The sequence below is a fragment of the Ursus maritimus genome, unplaced genomic scaffold, assembly GCF_017311325.1.
Source record: "Ursus maritimus isolate PB19 unplaced genomic scaffold, ASM1731132v1 scaffold_15, whole genome shotgun sequence".
Taxonomy (NCBI): Eukaryota; Metazoa; Chordata; class Mammalia; order Carnivora; family Ursidae; genus Ursus; species Ursus maritimus.
The window spans coordinates 52,141,106-52,161,054 of NW_024423897.1; the positions used below are offsets into that span (position 1 = coordinate 52,141,106).

The 19,949-nt window shown below is 45.0% G+C and overlaps 1 protein-coding gene across 2 annotated transcripts in view; it reads right to left on the reverse strand.

Annotated features, from left to right (window-relative positions):
* The window catches only part of TRIO (trio Rho guanine nucleotide exchange factor), a 238,077-nt gene that overhangs the window by 191,488 nt on the left and 26,640 nt on the right, over positions 1 to 19,949 (reverse strand). For both annotated transcript variants that reach the window (XM_040630542.1, XM_040630543.1), the window contains exon 7: positions 13,966 to 14,097. In XM_040630542.1, the coding sequence (XP_040486476.1) occupies positions 13,966 to 14,097 (132 nt within the window). The remainder of the gene's footprint in view (positions 1 to 13,965; positions 14,098 to 19,949) is intronic.

Sequence of the window (19,949 nt, forward strand, 5' to 3'; positions counted from 1 at the left end):
TACCAATCACAGAGGCCAATGACCCTTCTGAAATGTCCATACTGGTAGTGGCATTTTCCCACACATCAGGGAGGCCTCCTGAGAAAGAACAGGCAACATTCTTGCCTTCAGATTTTTTGGCTCCCCTTTGATGATGGTTCTTGCTCCCGGCAAAGTTCTTAGGATGGTCCTCTAATGGCAGTTTTCTAGATCTTTCAGCTATTAGGTTTCTTACTCAAAACCAGATCAATCTAGCCATGTTTGACTCTCATACCTCCACATGGGATTATCAGAAAGGAAAAACCAAGATACGATGAAAACTGGAAACTGCTGGAGCAGCCCAATTGGTTAAGTCAGGTCTGTGCGGAGAACATGGCTGTTCCGTAGATTGCACTTGGGCCTGCCATTTTTTACTCCCTCATACTTCAAGCCCTTGCAAGACTTCAAGATTAGGGATATGCAGAGACTGCCGTGTGGTCTGTCACCTCTGACGCTGCGCCAAACGCTGACTCCACCACCCTGCTAGCAACAGCGATGCTGCAATACTTAATGAGGCTTTGAACAACCGCTATTAGAAGTTCCTCTATAGCAAGGTCGCCGAGCTTCCACATACACCAAAGACGTATGCTTTTATTAAGTTGACTATCAAGGTGACTCATTTTGCTGTCTGTTTTTCTCACATGCTGTTAACACTAATCATGCCATCACCCACGTATATAGTGCCTTACAAAAGGAGGCCGACCGGCTTCCCGGGCAGCAAACCAGTCACTTCCATGAGGCCCTACTGAAGTGTGCAATATGTCAGCACATTTGCTAAACTGAGAAACTAAAACAAATGAAACCCTGACATCACAGCAAATAAGAGCAGCCAAAGCCGACCTGCCGTCTCCCTTCCTCCTGCTCCACTCACAGCCGCAGTGGTCAGCAGGTGCACACTCACTGCACAATTCAAACATTTAGTGCTTAGGTTTGCATGACCACACAAGCGTGCTGAGACAAAAGTCATCTGTACAAATTTAGTTTTGGGGGAAAGTAGTCGATGAGTTTGCTTGCTTAAAAATAAAATGTTAAAAATGAGTACTCTCCATGCTGTTTCTAAAAGTACAGCTTACCCCACACGTGTGTGTTGCTTCCCTGTCCTGTGATCAACTACACCAGACAACGTTAGCCCCAAAGCTGGCGAGCAGAAGCAAGCGCACGTTTACGAGGCACATGTGTGCTCCTGCTGCTAAATCACACACAGAAACACCACGGGACGCGGCTCATTAAAACACTGAAAAGCAGGTGTTTGTGTTTTGGGGGGGAAAAATGCTGGGAAGATTTCCCACAGCAAACCGGTGTCATCAGAGACTAGAAACTGCAGACGCTGTTTAAAGAAAAAAGGGAGAAGGGAAAGTGAGAGGAAAAGAGAAAGGACGAGCAAAGGCCCGCTCTCACATGTCCCTGCTCCTCAAGGACCCCGCGCCCCGGCGGGGGCTGGCTCACCGTTAGCCCTGGGGGGAGCGCCTCCTGCGTGGATCGCGACCCCTGACACAGGGTAAGGACCGGCTGCTGGCGTGCGGTCGCGCAAGCCTCCGCAGGGCAGGCGCCGGATCCGCCAGGACAGCCATTAAACACGGACGGAGACTCTCCACGTCCCGGGCGGCGACGAGGAGCTGCTTTAAAGCAGCACCTGCCGCTAGAAAACCACTGATTCGGGGGAGGAAAAACCACCTGAATATCAAGAGCGGCTCTTCCCTTCCCATCTTCCCTCCGCTCCCCTCCTGGCACGGAGGAAATGGCGCCCAGGTCCGAGGCAGGGAGGGTGGCGGCGCCAATGCAGGAGTCCCTGCAGGGCTTTCTGAGGATCCCGGGGGCTGGGGCAGAGACGCCCACAGAGAAGCCAGACGAAGCGGTGAGGAGACGGGCGGACTGAAAAATTCTCTCACTGAGCCAACAGCTAATAGAGCTGAGGGTAAAGGGAGCCAGGCTTCCCGTGGTCCCAGAAGGAATGTATAAGCACAGAAAGGGAAAGGCTGGAAAGAGCCCTGACGCACTGGGTTAGGAACGGAAGCGCCGGTACGGACAAGTGGATCTTTCCCACTGACACAGACGCTGCGAGACACAGCAGCAGTCCCAGGTGGAGAGCACACGGCTGCACACGTACACGGCCGCGTACAAGGGTGTCCTGACTGTCTGCCCCCAGCGCCTGGAAGCCCTGACGCCCCACAAGCAAACAAGCGCTCCAGAGCGCCCCATCTTTGTCTCTAAACCCCACACAATGCAATGACTGCAAGTCCTCCTGGGCGAGACGGTGGATCCCAAGGATGAGGCAGGGAAAGCACACGAGCCTGGGAACATTTTACCAGAAAGTAAGGACATGCCCAAATAATGATAAGGACGTTAAAAAAACCAAAAGCCAACCAAAAAACCACACACAAAAAGGGAGTCCCGGGGAGGAGTTAAGATGGCGGAGGAGTAGGAGACACCGTTTTCAGCCGGTCCTCCGAGTCGAGCTGGATAGGTACCAGACCAGCCTAAACAACCACGGAACCAGCCTGAGACGCAGGAAGACGCATCTGGATCTCTACAAATGAACATCTCATTGAGGTACGAAGCGGGAGCCATGAAACTCGTGCACAGATATCGGAAGATAAACAGAAGGGGAGGGAGCCGGCCTGCCGGCGCGCCTGGAAGCGGCAGCCACTTGCTGGAGAGTGGGCGGCCTCGCGGACGGCACCCGCAAAACAAAGCAGACTGAGACCGGTCAGCCGGGTGCGCGCCACCAGGCATCTCGCGAACACCGAAACCCGTGCGCCACTGGATCCAGACTGAGACTGGGAGATCCGTGAGCGCGCTGGGCGGCTGGCGGCCAAACACAAAGGACAGAGACGCGCCGGGAGGGCTGGGACGCCGGGTGTGGGGCGCACATCCCGGGACGCTGCAGGGTTGAGCAGCACCAACAGTAACAGAGTTAAAGTGGCCAGAACATTAGTAGAGAACAGGCCGCAATCCCTCTGTTCTGTGACAGAGGCTGAAATTCGGCCGCTGCTGCTCTGACTCTCAGAAGAGGCACAGCAAACCGCCAGGGAAGCCGCCAGAGAACAAAAGCCTGGAAATACCGGCTCACAGGGGACACGGAGACTCTACCCAAACAAGGTTGCCTGAGTATCGGCGCGGCAGGCCCCTCCCCCAGAACACAGAAGGCAGGCTGAAAAATCAAGAAGCCCACAACCCGGGCGCCTGGGTGGCGCAGTCATTGAGCGCCTGTCTCCGGCTTAGGGCGTGATCCCGGCGTTCCGGAAAGGAGTCCCTCATCGGGCTCCTCCGCTGGGAGCCTGCTTCTTCCTCTCCCACTCCCCTGCTTCTGTTCCCTCTCTCGCTGGTTGGCTGCCACATAAATAAATAAATAAAATCTTTAAAGAAGAAGCCCACATCCCTAAGATCCCTATAAAACAAGGGGCACGGCCTGGGACCCAGTCAATAATTTGGGCTCTGGAAACCCCGCAACCTCTCCTCATCAGAATGACAAGAAGGAGAAGCCCCCCCCAGCAAAGAAAAGACAGTGAGTCTGTGGCCTCTGCCACAGAAATAATGGATATGGATGTAACCAAATTATCAGAAATGGAATTCAGAGTAACGATGGTCAAAATGATGAGTAGAATTGAAAAAACTATTAACGAAAAGGTTACTGAGAATATAGAATCCCTAAGGACAGAAATGAGAGCGAATCTGACAGAAATTAAAAATTCTATGAGCCAAATGCAGGCAAAACTAGAGGCTCTGATGGCCAGGGTCGCAGAAGCAGAGGAACGGGTTAGTGAATTGGAGGATGGGTTAATAGAGGAAAAAATGAAAATAGAAGATGGTCTTAAAAAAATCCACGCCCACGAATGTAGGTTACGGGAGATTACTGACTCAATGAAACGATCCAATGTTAGAATCATCGGCATCCCCGAGGGGGTGGAGAAAAACAGAGGTCTAGAAGAGATATTTGAACAAATTGTAGCTGAAAACTTCCCTAATCTAGCAAGGGAAACAAACATTCGTGTCCAAGAGGCAGAGAGGACCCCTCCCAAGCTCAACCACGACAAACCTACGCCACGTCACGTCATAGTGCAATTCGCAAATATTAGATGCAAGGATACAGTATTGAAAGCGGCCAGGGCAAAGAAATTTCTCACGTACCAAGGCAAAAGCATCAGAATTACGTCAGACCTGTCTACACAGACCTGGAATGAGAGAAAGGGTTGGGGGAGCATATTTAAAGCTCTTTCAGAGAAAAACATGCAGCCAAGGATCCTTTATCCAGCAAGGCTGTCATTCAGAATTGATGGAGAAATAAAGACATTTCAGAATCGCCAGTCACTAACCAATTTTGTAACCACGAAACCAGCCCTACAGGAGATATTACGGGGGGTTCTATAAAAGTAAAAAGGCCCCAAGAGTGATACAGAACAGAAAGTCACAGCCAATACAAACAAAGACTTTACTGGCAACATGGCAACATTAAAATCATATCTCTCAGTAATCAGTCTTAATGTAAATGGTTTGAACCATCCCATAAAACGCCACAGGGTTGCAGATTGGATAAAAAGAAATGACCCATCCATTTGCTGTCTACAAGAGACTCATTTCGAACCCAAAGATGCATTCAGACTGAGAGTAAGGGGATGGAGTACCATCTTTCACGCAAATGGACCTCAAAAGAAAGCTGGGGTAGCAATTCTCATATCAGATAAATTGGATTTTAAACTACAGACTATAGTTAGAGATGCAGAAGGGCACTATATTATTCTTAAGGGAAGTATTCAACAAGTGGATATGACAATTATAAATATATATGCCCCCAACAGGGGAGCAGCAAGATACACAAGCCAACTCTTAACCAGAATAAAGAGACATATAAATAAAAATACATTAATAGTAGGGGACCTCAACACTCCACTCTCAGAAATAGACAGAACACCCTGGCAAAAACTAAGCAAAGAATCAAAGGCTTTGAATGCCATACTCGACGAGTTGGACCTCATAGATATATATAGAACACTACACCCCAGAACCAAAGAATACTCATTCTATTCTAATGCCCATGGAACATTCTCAAGAATAGACCATGTTCTGGGACACAAAACAGGTCTCAACCGATACCAAAAGATTGAAATTATCCCCTGCATATTCTCAGACCACAACGCTCTGAAATTGGAACTCAACCACAAGGAAAAATTTGGAAGAAACTCAAACACTTGGAGACTAAGAACCATCCTGCTCAGGAATGACTCGATAAACCAGGAAATCAAAAATCAAATTAAACAATTTATGGAGACCAATGAGAATGAAAATACAACAGTCCAAAACCTATGGGATACTGCAAAGGCAGTCCTAAGGGGGAAATACATAGCCATCCAAGCCTCACTCAAAAGAATAGAAAAATCTAAAATGCAGTTTTTATATTCTCACCTCAAGAAGCTGGAACAGCAACAGAGGGACAGGCCTAATCCACGCACGAGGAAGCAGTTGACCAAAATTAGAGCTGAAATCAATCAAGCAGAAACCAGAAGTACAGTAGAGCAGATCAACAGGACTAGAAGCTGGTTCTTTGAGAGAATCAATAAAATTGACAGACCACTGGCAAGACTTATCCAAAAGAAAAGAGAAAGGACCCAGATTATTAAAATTATGAATGAAAAAGGAGAGGTCACGACGAACACCATTGAAATTGGAAGGATTATTAGAAATTTTTATCAACAGCTATATGCCAATAAACTAAGCAATCTGGAAGAGATGGAATCCTTCCTGGAAACCTATAAACTACCAAGATTGAAACCGGAAGAAATTGATTCCTTAAACAGGCCAATTAATTATGAAGAAATTGAGTCAGTGATAAACAACCTTCCAAATAACAAAACTCCAGGCCCGGACGGTTTTCCTGGGGAATTCTACCAAACATTCAAAGAAGAAATAATACCTATTCTCCTAAAGCTATTTCAAAAAATAGAAACAGAAGGAAAGCTACCAAACTCATTCTATGAGGCCAATATTACCTTGATCCCCAAACCAGGCAAAGACCCCCTCAAAAAGGAGAATTACAGACCGATTTCCCTAATGAATATGGACGCCAAAATCCTCAACAAGATACTTGCTAATAGAATCCAACAGTACATTAAAAGGATTATCCATCACGATCAAGTGGGATTCATACCTGGGATGCAAGCGTGGTTCAATATTCGCAAATCAATCAGCGTGATACATCATATCAACAAGAAAAGACTCAGGAACCATATGATCCTCTCAATCGATGCCGAAAAAGCATTTGACAAAATACAGCATCCTTTCCTGATTAAAACCCTTCAGAGTGTAGGAATAGAAGGTACATTTCTCAATCTCATAAAAGCCATCTATGAAAAGCCTACTGCAAATATTATTCTCAATGGGGAAAAGCTGGAAGCCTTTCCCTTAAGATCAGGAACTCGACAAGGATGCCCACTCTCGCCACTATTATTCAACATAGTACTAGAAGTCCTTGCAACAGCAATCAGACGACAAAAAGGGATCAAAGGTATTCAAATTGGCAAAGAAGAAGTCAAAATGTCTCTCTTTGCAGATGACATGATACTCTATATGGAAAACCCAAAAGAAGCCACTCCCAAACTATTAGAAGTTATAGAGCAATTCAGTAACGTGGCGGGATACAAAATCAATGCTCAGAAATCAGTTGCATTTCTATACACGAATAACGAGACCGAAGAAAGAGAAATTAGGGAATCCATCCCATTTACAATAGCACCAAAAACCATACGTTACCTTGGAATTAACTTAACCAGAGACGTAAAGGACCTATATTCTAGAAACTATAAATCACTCTTGAAAGACATTGAGGAAGACATAAAAAGATGGAAAGATATTCCATGCTCATGGATTGGAAGAATTAACATAGTTAAAATGTCCATGCTACCCAGAGCAATCTACACTTTCAATGCTATCCCGATCAAAATACCGAGGACATTTTTCAAAGAACTGGAACAAATAGTCCTTAAATTTGTATGGAAACAGAAAAGGCCCCGAATCTCCAAGGAACTGTTGAAAAGGAAAAACAAAGCTGGGGGCATCACAATGCCGGATTTCGAGCTGTACTACAAAGCTGTGATCACAAAGACAGCATGGTACTGGCACAAAAACAGACACATAGACCAATGGAACAGAATAGAGAGCCCAGAAATGGACCCTCGGCTCTTTGGGCAACTAATATTTGATAAAGCAGGAAAAAACATCCGGTGGGAAAAAGACAGTCTCTTCAATAAATGGTGCTGGGAAAATTGGACAGCTACATGCAAAAGAATGAAACTTGACCACTCTCTCACACCATACACAAAAATAAACTCCAAATGGATGAAAGACCTCGATGTGAGACAGGAATCCATCAAAATTCTAGAGGAGAACATAGGCAGCAACCTCTACGACATCGGCCAAAGCAACCTTTTTCATGACACATCCCCAAAGGCAAGAGAAACAAAAGATAAAATGAATTTATGGGACTTCATCAAGATTAAAAGTTTCTGCACAGCCAAGGAAACAGTCAGAAAAACTAAGAGGCAGCCCACGGAATGGGAGAATATATTTGCAAATGACACTACAGATAAAGGACTGGTATCCAAGATCTACAAAGAACTTCTCAAACTCAATACACGAGAAACAAATAAACAAATCAAAAAATGGGCAGAAGATATGAACAGACACTTTTCCAATGAAGACATACAAATGGCTAACAGACACATGAAAAAATGTTCAAAATCATTAGCCATCAAGGAAATTCAAATCAAAACCACACTGAGATACCACCTTACGCCAGTTAGAATGGCAAAAATAGACAAGGCAAGAAACAACAATTGTTGGAGAGGATGTGGAGAAAGGGGATCCCTCCTACATTGTTGGTGGGAATGCAAGTTGGTACAGCCACTCTGGAAAACAGTGTGGAGGTCCCTTAAAAAGTTAAAAATTGAGCTACCCTATGATCCAGCCATTGCACTACTGGGTATTTACCCCAAAGATACAGACGTAGTGAAGAGAAGGGCCATATGCACCCCAATGTTCATAGCAGCAATGTCCACAATAGCTAAATCGTGGAAGGAGCCGAGATGCCCTTCAACAGATGACTGGATTAAGAAGTTGTGGTCCATATATACAATGGAATATTACTCAGCTATCAGAAAGAACGAGTTCTCAACATTTGCTACAACATGGACAGCACTGGAGGAGATAATGCTAAGTGAAATAAGTCAAGCAGAGAAAGACAACTATCATATGATTTCTCTCATCTATGGAACATAAGAACTAGGATGATCGGTAGGGGAAGAAAGGGATAAAGAAAGGGGGGGTAATCAGAAGGGGGAATGAAACATGAGATACTATGGACTATGAGAAACAAACTGAGGACTTCAGAGGGGAGGGGGGTGGGGGAATGGGATAGACCGGTGATGGGTAGTAAGGAGGGCACGTATTGCATGGTGCACTGGGTGTTATACACAACTAATGAGTCATCGAGCCTTACATCGGAAACCGGGGATGTACTGTATGGTGACTAACATAATATAATAAAAAATCATTTAAAAAAAAAAAAAAAAAAGGGAGTCCCGCTGCCTAAATGTGGACAGTTTAAGCACCAAAATAGAGTATCAGACTACAACCATTGAATATACCATAAATTCATACTGAAACAATGAATAAGTAGGAAATAAAATAAAGTTCTTCCTCACAGCAGTAGACCCCCTAATAAGTAGAGAAGGAATACTGGCCGCCAGACAGCCATCCCAGTGGTAGCTGAGAAGGGCAAGAAGCACCAGGGGTGCCAAGGCCATGGGAAGTCTGATGAGAAACACTTATCAGTGTATCTCCCACAACATGCTCCTCAAAACCCAATTTTTTTAATGATGACTTTTCACAAATCTTTTTAATGATGATTTTGCACTGGAGAAACCTTGCAGACACCAACCTCACCAAGGGGTCAAGGTTAACATCACCAGCGATGGGAGGGGTCAGCATCCTATGACCCTGCTGTGACACTCGGCTTTCATCTGCACAGGAGGAAAACTGGATGGATGGGCTGGAGGTTGAGGGTCACCCTAGAGAACGAAGGAACCTGATTCTCTGACACTGTCACAAAGACTAAAGAATGTTCCACCGTGAAGGAAACCGACGACATGTGTCCACTAAGTGTAATGCATGCTGCTGGACAGCGCCCTGGACCAGGCGTAGTGAGAACCGTGGGAAACACCAAGGGGTCTGGGGGAGGGATGGGTGTGTTGCAGCACAGCTGATGTGCTGACAGCAGAGAGCGGTGCGGGGAGGGGGCGACAGAGCGAATGCAGAAAAATGTGAAAAACTGGGAAATCTGGGTAAGGGAATGTGGGAGCTCTCTGTTCTATTCTAATACTTTTCTATAGCCTGAAACTATTTCAAACTTAAAAAGGGGGGGGGGGAGTTTGTTCTGTTTTACTGAAAGACTTTTCTGTTCATTTTCACTGTGAAGTTACTGCTTCCTTGAATTTATAGCTCTGTGGCAAACATGTTTTTAGGCTAAAAATTGTGGTTTAATCCTTCAGCCTGAAAAGCAGTTTACTTGCCATCAAATTATTTAAAACTTTTATTTTTTAAATTATATTATGTCACCATACAGTAAGTACATCCTTAGTTTTTGATGCAAGGTTCCATGATTCATTGTTTGCATATAACACCCAGTGCACCATGCAATACATGTCCTTAATACCCATCACCGGCCTATCCCAATCTCCCACCCCCTCCCCTCTGAAGCCCTCAGTTTGTTTCCCAGAGTCCATAGTCTCTCGTGGTTCATTCCCCCTTCTGTTTATCCCCCCTTCATTCTTCTCTTCCTTCTCCTACTGATCTCCCTGCTATTTCTTATGTTCCATAAATGAGTGAAACCGTATGATAACTGTCTTTCTCTGCTTGACTTATTTCACTTAGCATTATCTCCTCCAGTCCCGTCCATGTTGCTGCAAATGTTGGGTATTCATTCTTTCTGATGGCTGAGTAATATTCCATTGTATATATGGACCACATCTTCTTAATCCAGTCATCTATTGAAGGGCATCTCGGCTCCTTCCACAATTTAGCTATTGTGGACAATGCTGCTATGAACATTGGGGTGCATATGGCCCTTCTCTTCACTACATCTGTATCTTTGGGGTAAATACCCAGTACTGCAATTGCTGGGTCATAGGGTAGCTCAATTTTTAACTTTTTGAGTGACCTCCACACTGTTTTCCAAAGTGGCTGTACCAACTTGCATTCCCACCAACAATGTAAGAGGGTTCCCCTTTCTCCACATCCTCTCCAACATTTGTTGTTTCTTGCCTTGTCCATTTTTGCCATTCTAACTGGTTTTGATTTGAATTTCCCTGATGGCTAATGATTTTTTCATGTGTCTGTTAGCCATTTGTATGTCTTCATTGGAAAAGTGTCTGTTCATATCTTCTGCCCATTTTTTGATTTGATTATTTGTTTCTTGTGTATTAGTTTGAGAAGTTCTTTATAGATCTTGGATACCAGCCTTTTATCTGTAGTGTTATTTGCAAATATCTTCTCCCATTCTGTGGGCTGCCTCTTTGTTCTGATGACTGTTTCCTTTGCTGTGCAGAAATTTTATATCTTGATGAAGTCCCATAAGTTCATTTTTTCTTTTGTTTCTCTTGCCTTTGGAGATGTGTCATGAAAGAAGTTGCTGTGGCTGATGTCAAAGAGGTTGCAGCCTATGTTCTCCTCTAGGATTTTGATGGATCTCACATCGAGGTCTTTCATCCATTTGGAGTTTATCTTTGTGTATGGTGTGAGAGAGTGGTCAAGTTTCATTCTTTTGCATATAGCGGTCCAATTTTCCCAGCACCATTTATTGAAGAGACTGTCTTTTTTCCACTGGATGTTTTTTCCTGCTTTGTCAAAGATTAGTTGACCATAGAGCCAAGGGTCCATTTCTGGAGTCTCTATTCTGTTCCACTGATTTATGTGTCTGTTTTTGTGCCAGTACCATGCTGTCTTGGTGATCAAAGCTTTGTAGTATAGCTTGAAATCAGGCAATGTGATGTCCCCAGCTTTGTTTTTCCTTTTCAATAATTCCTCGGCTATTCGGGGCCTTTTCTGGTTCCACACAAATTTAAGGGCTGTTTGTTCCAGCTCTTTGAAAAATGTCATTGGTACTTCGGTACCAATATAAAAGCTAATGAAACAGCACCGTAAATAAATGTAAGTTCCCAAGTCAAGATGCCCCATTCCTATAGAAGGTAGTGGTGACGGAATTATGTACTTTGCTACAAGTGCAAGGGCAACAGGCAGACTGAACTGGCCAGCGTAGCCAGAGGATGACACTGGTCAGGTCAGGCTGACTCTGACGTAAGTCGTGTTAGCAACGACTGTAGCTTGGCTGCTGCCGAGCACCTTATGAGCGAGCTGTTCAACCCCACAGGGGTCTGGAACCTACCACAGGAATCTAAACGCAGTTACCGAGAAAACCATTAGTAAGTAGATGAGTGAAGGCCCAGTTACACAGTGGACAACAGTCACTCACTTTATTACAGGTCAAAATCAGACAATGCCTAGAGATGGTACACTAGGGAGAAAGAAATTAATGTTTTTTCGGAACTCACAATAATCCTCAAGAACTAATGTGACGAAAAATTACAGATCTGTTCAACTTTCACTTCTACTGTTAAAAAAGCTATCACTAGACACCTGGGTGGCTCAGTTGGTTGAGCATCCAACTCTTGATTTCAGCTCAGGTCACAATCTCAGGGTCGTGAGATCAAGTCCCACATCCAGCTCCGCACTGGGCATGAAGCCTGCTTAAGATTCTCTCTCTCCCTTTCCCTCTGCCCTCCTTCCCATGCTAAAAATTAAATAGATAAGCAAACTAACAAAAGTAAAAAGGCTATCACTAATATTTATATAGTTCCTAATAAATCAGATAATCAAATTAACTAAAATACATTGGGTGCAAAATAAAGAAGCATAACACAGAGTGGACTTCTTTTAAATTCCATGGACAAAATAAAACAGTGCTAAAAAAGGCGGGGGAATCTTTTGGATAAAAAGGTAGCTAGAGGGGCGCCTGGGTGGCTCAGTCGTTAAGCGTCTGCCTTCGGCTCAGGGCGTGATCCCGGAGTTCTGGGATAGAGCCCCACGTCGGGCTCCTCCGCTGGGAGTCTGCTTCTTCCTCTCCTACTCCCCCTGCCTGTGTTCCCTCTCTCGCTGGCTGTCTCTGTGTCAAATAAATAAAATCTTTAAAAAAAAAAAAAAGGTAGCTAGAAAAACAAACACGTAGATTTCAACCTTCAGGGCAGGAGGTGCGACCACATTCTGAAGCAAATATCACAGGCATTGCGTACATCGTTCAACTCACCCAAGGACACTAAGGGATCAGGAGACCCAGCTCCAAGGACAGGAGAGGGGCCACTGCTTGGTGAAGCAGGAAGTGCCAGACTGAAATGCAAATGGCCTATGATTTCTTCCCTATGACTTTGACAAGGTGTTTGTAGTTCCAATCAAGGAAGACATGGGTAAACTGAGCATCCACTCTGTACCCTGCCCTCTGCCAGGGGTTTTGCAGTATTTCGTACTCAAGTCTCCAGTGATCTTTCATCTTAGCATACATGGCTGTAGACACCCACGATGAAGGCAGAGTGGGGGACACCTTGCTGAAGACAGGCATGCATGCCCGCTCCCCTCTGGGAATTTAACCCGTTCCCAAAGGTAGACTGGTCTGACGACCACGCCACGGGTGAGGAGGCAGAGGTCAGGCTCTCTGCACGTCTCTGCTCCACCTCTTCCAGGAGCTGACCTGGCACAAGTCACTTCATCTCTGAGCCTCGGTCTCCTCATTTGTAACAGCATGGCCAACAAGGACACGTGTCCCAGAGTTGTGAACATGAAATAAGTGATCCCATAAAGTCCTCACAAAAAAGCCAGGCCCAGGGGCGCCTAGGTGGCTCAGTCAGTTAAGCGTCCAACTCTTGATTTCAATTCAGGTCATGATCTCAGGGTAGTGAGATCAAGTCCTGCATCAGGCTCTGCGCTGGGCACAAAGCCTGCTTAAGATTTTCTCCCTCCCTCTCCCTCTGTCCCGCTCCTGTTGTGTGTGCATGAGTGCTCTCTCTCTAAAAGAAAAAAAAAATTAATAAAATAAAATAGAAAAAAAAAACAAAAACAAAAAACCAAACAGGCCCAGAGAAAGGGGGCAGAAAATAAGACAGGGATATGGTAAAGAAATAATTTACCTTAAAATAATAAAGAAAATGCTATACTTAGATTTCTGTAACAGCTAGTAGCTTCAAACAGTGTGTCTTTTTTTGGGGCACCTGGGTGGCTCAGTCGGTTGAGCATCTGACTCTTGGTTTTGGCTCAGGTCATGATCTCAGGGTTGTGAGTTCGAGTCCCATATTGGGCTCCACACTCAGCATCGAGTGTGCCTGAGATTCTCTCTCCCTCTCCCTCTGTCCCTCCCCCAGCTCGTGCATACTCTGTCTCAAATAAATAAATCTTTAAAACAACAACAACAACAACAACAACAAAACAGTGTGTGCTTTTGATCTAGAACATGAGGCAGTATCAGGTTTCCCTCCTTTGTAGAAAGTTGCATTCAGGAAAATTAAATTGAGTTCAACTAGACTGAATAGCACCCAAAACATGTATTTCCTAAGTGCATGCAGGCCAGAAAGTTGGAATCTCACTTACTCTAGCAGATGAAAATACAAGCACTCTAGAGGAAATGCACAAACATCACAGGGCCAGGAGAAGTCTGCTCACTGCCGACCACCCTCTTTGACAGGAGCCCCACCCCCCACCCTCGCACACACACCGTTCAAAAGTCACAACCAAACTGCACTTCACCACAGAATCTACAAGCTGTCTCTGGGCTAGACAAAACTGCACTCTTTCTCCCCAGGTTCTGGTAGGATACAAAACTGCTGCTTTCCATCTCAAGTGGGACTGCCGGCTCACCTCAGAATAAGCGAGAGTGATGTGCTCATATATTCCCTGATGGTGATGAATGGCGTCCTCCAGATCCTGCAGCTCTGAGGGAAGGTCTACCTCACCACAGGCTTTACACCACGAATCCACGTTGCTCATATACTTGGAAGATTAAACAAACAAACAAAAAAAGATTATTTCTATCAATGGCAGTTTATATTGAGAAGTAGATCTTCTTTTAACATGGTTTTGAAATTAGGGTGGTTGAGAGACAGTCTAAGAACGCAGTATGGTGGAATCTCCCTCGCAGACGGCACTGATGCGAGCCCTCAAACCATTCCTGACTCCACCCCTAAGCGCAGGTTCCAGCAGGAGTGGGGCTGAAATCATGGCCCACAGCCAGCAGCGAATCGGAGCAACTGCGCCCTGCGTTCTGTTTTGGGCCTCCTGGTTAATTCCTCAGCCCTCCTCTGAACCAGGGATGCCAACCGCCCTGCGCCGCTAGCCGTGGGAGGCATAGCGGCCTGGCGGCCCTGCACCTCGGCCTCGGCCAGGAGCTGCGGTCCCGCCTTCCCGCTTTCCTCTAACACCCAGATGCTACCAGAAGCCCGAGTACCTGAACAGAGGAAAAGCAGGAGGCCCATTTTTCTACCTTTTCAAAAGCAAATATGCACAGAAATGGAAAAGACTGAATGAAGGCCACCCAAATGCCTCAGCCGTACCCACTGAGCCCACGGGAAAGCTGAGGGAGGTGGTGGACTCACTCAGAGGTCTTCTCCACTTTGCATGTAAACAAGAAGAGAAGAGTCTCAGCTGCAGTTCTGCTGAGGACCGCCATTCCAACCTCTCCTCAACTTTCTCCCCTGCCATCCCCACAGCCCCAGGATTCATCAATAGTGGAGAAATCACTGCCAGACTTCCCAGGGAGAGCCTATCAGCACCCATCACAGGTTTAAGTGTCAAAGGCAAGCAGCAGAAGGCCCGAGTCAAGATGCTAACTCACTCATGCCAAAGAGACATGGACACATTTCCCTGGGCTTCACCTCTTTTACTCTCATCCCTGGCATCTTTCTATGTTAACCAGGGAATGCAGAGGGTGACTATTTAAAATTGGGTGACTGACCTACCAGACAGGAAATGTGCTAGGATTCTCTTAAAATACACAGGAGAGTGACCTCGCAATTATGATATTTTTAGAAACTTAAAATGGGCAAGTAATAGCTTGTTTATTATTAACATACTGGCTTAGAAAAATATCTGTATGCAAACCTTAGGGCTTGAAAGCAATTCATAGGGCACTGTGCGTCATATGATAGCATCTGATGGCTTCAACCAACCCCAACACAGGGAAATATCCTTTATTATGGCGCCTTCCGAACACCATCAGGGTAAGAGAAGTAGGAATAAAGTTACTTTACATCTCTCCCCCTCCGCATGCGTACATGTGTGACTACATACACATATTTCTGGGGATTTTTTGTGTGGAGCATTCTATAAATGCCAAATGGGTCAAGCTGAATGATTCGAAGTATTCTTGATCTCAATTTCACCCCTCTTCCATGACTGCATTTAACATGAATCATTGTAAACCTTTCTCAGGTTAACCACCATCATTAATAAATCATCAGGTCAAGTCAGCAATTAATTGCTCCTGCACGAGGCCACGGCAGCACACCCAAGGCAGAGTTACCACATATTCTTTAGAAGAAGTGAAAATGCTTCTGATATAACAAGGTGGAAACAAGTTTCAATTATATAATATCACAAGATAAGCAGAAGGGTCAGGCTCATGTATCACTATCAAAATGACTATTAAAATATATTCAAATTCAATTTCTGAAGCAACCAGTAAAGAGAACGAGAAGTTTTATATATACCTGTAATAAAAGTAACTTACAATTTCTTCAAGTATCTGGAAAGGGTATTGATTAAACTTACCTGAAAAAAAATATGGCCAATTCCTAAATACACAGAGAAGGACGGCTTGCCATGAGGAAATCTTGTGGAGAAAGGATTCTGCACATCTCAATTCACAGGGTTCAAGTATCCCAATGACAGAAATAAACCTGGGCATGGTTTCTCAGGACTTTTGTGCAGCATAATTTGTCTTCTCGTTACGAGATGGCAACTCTAGACTCCAGAGGGCAAGCTCTAAGCCCTGAATGCTTTCTAAAAGGCTAAATACCCAGAGTCTGAACCCACTTCCACAGGGCAGCAATCTCCAACCAGAGAGCCGAAAAAGAGGGTGCTAATAGGTTTTCCCCAAGGAAATGGCATCCTGGTGGCAAAGTTCAACAGGTACCTATATGGAACACAACCTCCCAGAGCCTTTTAATATGATGACGTGGATTGTGGATGGGCAAGGGGGGCAGCCTGGTGTGTTCATTCCTCAAACTTCTCTGACCACTCTACTGCATTTCACCGTCTCCACCCGCAGCCCCTGCACGTTATCACCATCTTGAGAAATACGGTTTGGGATTACACCACCAGGGGAATATGCACTCCGTAAAGGACAGAGCATAAGGTGGCTACCATACTCCAGCAAAATCAGAGCAGCCAATTTAGTCTCTGATGCTTTATATGCCCAAAACATGTGAACACACAGTATCCAGCGAGGCTGAGGGTAAAGACGGGAGAGGGCAAGAGAATTCAATGCTTCTCCATGAATTCAAATCAGGAGCTGGCTACAGAACTGGGAATTCTGATGCTCAGCAGAGTGGTGACTTTTTTAAAGTGTAGCTGAATACAGGATGAAGAGTCTGGCTCGGCCAGTTTGCAAAACTGAGGCAAGCAGTTGAGGGCAGAGTAACTAATACATACAGCTTTAACAGGTCAGCTTGAATAAGCAATTAGATTTGTTTTCATAATCATTTATTCCACTACTTTCCATACGCTGAAAGAATGGAGGCTTCCAATTTGGAAGCGGCTCAGCTCTCTGGCCTGCTCCGCCTCCTACCACCCGCCTCCCTCCCCCACCAGGGCTCCAGACGGGGCACAGCTGACCATGGGTGGTTAGCTGATTTAGGAGACAAAGAGACAGAAACTGCCTAGAGAATGCAAATTTTTCAAATAGTTAGAGGGATTTTCTCTTCTTTGACAAAAATATAAATTTAAAATTATAGCTGCACACACCTACATGTTTAATATACATATGAACTCAAATGTCAGAGTTCTTTTATTTCAGTTTCATTTTTTTTTTTCATTTCTAGAAAGTATTACCCTAGAAGTTTTATATTTGCCTATAGTAAAGTAACTTATACTTTACTACTTGTCCTTTTTATTTCTTCTCATTTCTGCTCCATGAGTAGTCATCAGCACGCCGTCTTTCCTGGATCCTCCGAGGGAGATGGGCTCCCTTCTCTGCCCGAGGAGGTCACAGGAGGGAGGAGCCTGTCCTATCCCAAGCTCTGACAGCACCACCACAGTACCATGGAGGAGACAGGCTCAATTTGAACCAGAATATGCCAGGGATCACATGCCTTAAACCTGTTCTCATTAATAACATTTTCTTTTATTTTTATACGTATTTATTCCAGTTCCTTTCTATTCCATGAGAATCTTGTTTCTGTCCACAAGCCAAGAGTTAGGCCTATGCTTTTAATAAACTAAAACACCATTAAAATGGGAACAATTACATGTTCATTATTTGCCTTAAAAATTCAGAAAGGAATACTGAAGTACTATTTTCCTCTGAGTTTCAACCCAGACTTAGGACAAAATTATCCGGATAACTAGGATAGGTCACGTTTACCATAAATGTTATTTCTATAAAATTTTTTATGGGAAGTGAAGTTTTATCAGGATGTTAACCTAAGTGCTTTGCTTGTGAAAGTGCTCTATTATATCAGGAACTAGAACACTGTCACACACCTCGACAGAAGTCCCAACATAAGCAAATCACTCCCCAAGTACAATGTAAGGACAATAATACCACCAGCCCCGTCTACTTCACTGGGCTGATTTAAAGATGAAATGACATTTTGTGGAAGAGAGCTTTGAAAATTCTAGAGCACTATACAGATAGATACTGGCTCTTACTTGATTTTTGGCTATTACCAAACTGTAGAGGCTCTCAAACTCATGGACCAAATGAGGTAATCAGATTTAAGGCTCACTGTAAAGGTATACCTTCGACAGCACTTACAGAACTTTCTGCAGTGATGGAAATGTCTCTCTGTGTTGTCTGGTACAGCAGCCAGCAGCCACAATGTGGACACTGTATGGAATGTTAATTTGCTTTTATATCATCTTATTAACAAACTTTAAGTAACTGCAATAGCCGCATGTGGGTGACTGGCTACCATAACGGACAGCGCGGCTCGAGAGCTTTGTTTTGTTTTGTTTTTAGAAAGGCAGACTGCCACACACACCACCTCGTTTGGATGTGCTGGAAGTCTCGAAGTTTGACTACCCTCCTTCCCGCAAATGGCCCTTGAGGGTCAGTGCAGGGGTTTCTAGCAGGAAAGCATAGGTACTGATGTGCTCCTGACCGAACACTATCCTCCTCTTCCGGGAACGGTCATCCTCCTGGGCGCAGTGTGCGGCTCTGGGAGGGACACACGTGGGGCGGCGACGGAGGAGGGGGAAACCCGCCTCGCCAGCCAGGTCGGCTGGATCAACCCTGACAATTGGTGGGGTGACAGATGTCGCAGCCAGATCACCCTCACACCACAGGTCATTTTTTTTTTAACAGTAAAAACTGGAGATGCAAAGGTATAGTAAAATCACTTTCTCTTGTTTTATAAAAATGTAACTCTAATAACATTAGCTATGACAGCTTCTTCGTATGAAGAGACCATCCAATGGACATGTCACATGATGAAAAGAAGTGAAGGCTGGAGCCCCTGTACATCATGTCCCAGTGAGACCGCCAGACCAGTGGTCCTGTCTCCAAGCTTGCAAACGGAGATTCTGATCGCATACATAACGTCCCTGGAGGGAAGGGCCTGAGAGCGAATGAACGGCCAAGACGTCTGCGGAAGGCATGCTGTCTACGCAGTGTTCTCATCTGGTCTGCACCTCAAGATTGATGTTTGTAAAACCACAAGTGAACAGCAACCCCAGAACACCCGCTGAGGCCGCAGAGGAGCGTGGCTGGGCAGTTCAGGGCACACATCTCCCCAGCTGGGAGCTCGAATCCTTACAGGAAGGCTGCTTCCTTGGGTAAAACCACGAACCATGGGGTCCCATAGTGGAGTTCCATACCTTCCTAATCAGATTTCATTTCTTACTGATACGTCTGGATGGGGTTCAAAGAGGTGGCTAAGAGGGCAACCTAACTTACGACGTCCAAGTTTCTGGTCCTCTCCCCATTGAGCTTATGAAAACAGCTCAAGCATAACTGAAAAGCAAAGCACTTTAACAAAAGCCCAAAGCTGAGCTATTTGTCCCCCCGGGAAGAGGAAAAGTACTGAGTAGATGTGATCTTCCTTCATGCATCAGAATTTCAAGGATCTTACTTTTGTTCAGTGAAGGGTAAGATTCCCAATACATTTTCACCTGAGACTAAAGACACTCTGGACACATTCTAACGTCCCATCTGCATATTTCAGTTGCCTGGGCAGGCTGCGGTCGAGGTCCATCAGAGATGCTGGGCCCTTTCTTCACCAGGCCCCTCTGTCCCTACGCTTGTGTCTGGCTTCTTCTCTGGCTACTAGATACATGCAGAGACCTCAAGCACTGTTACGGTTTACCAAGGATCCCACAAAATTGTGTTCAATAATGTATTCATCTAGTTTAGTTTCCTTCAAATCCATAAATTATAGTCACTCATCTTATCCAAACGAAAACATCCCAGGCTCTTTTGATGCTGCATGTTTGAAATTTTTGAAAAAAATTTTGGAGGAAAAGAATGTCCCATGCCACTCACATTTCTAGATTATTTTCAAGCAGGTCAGAATAGCATTTAACTTCGGGGTTTATTTACAATTCTGAATCCTACCATGTTTATGAAAGAGATTTTCCCTGTGTGTTACAGTGCTTCACTCTCTGTCATTCACCGATGTAGCTTGTCC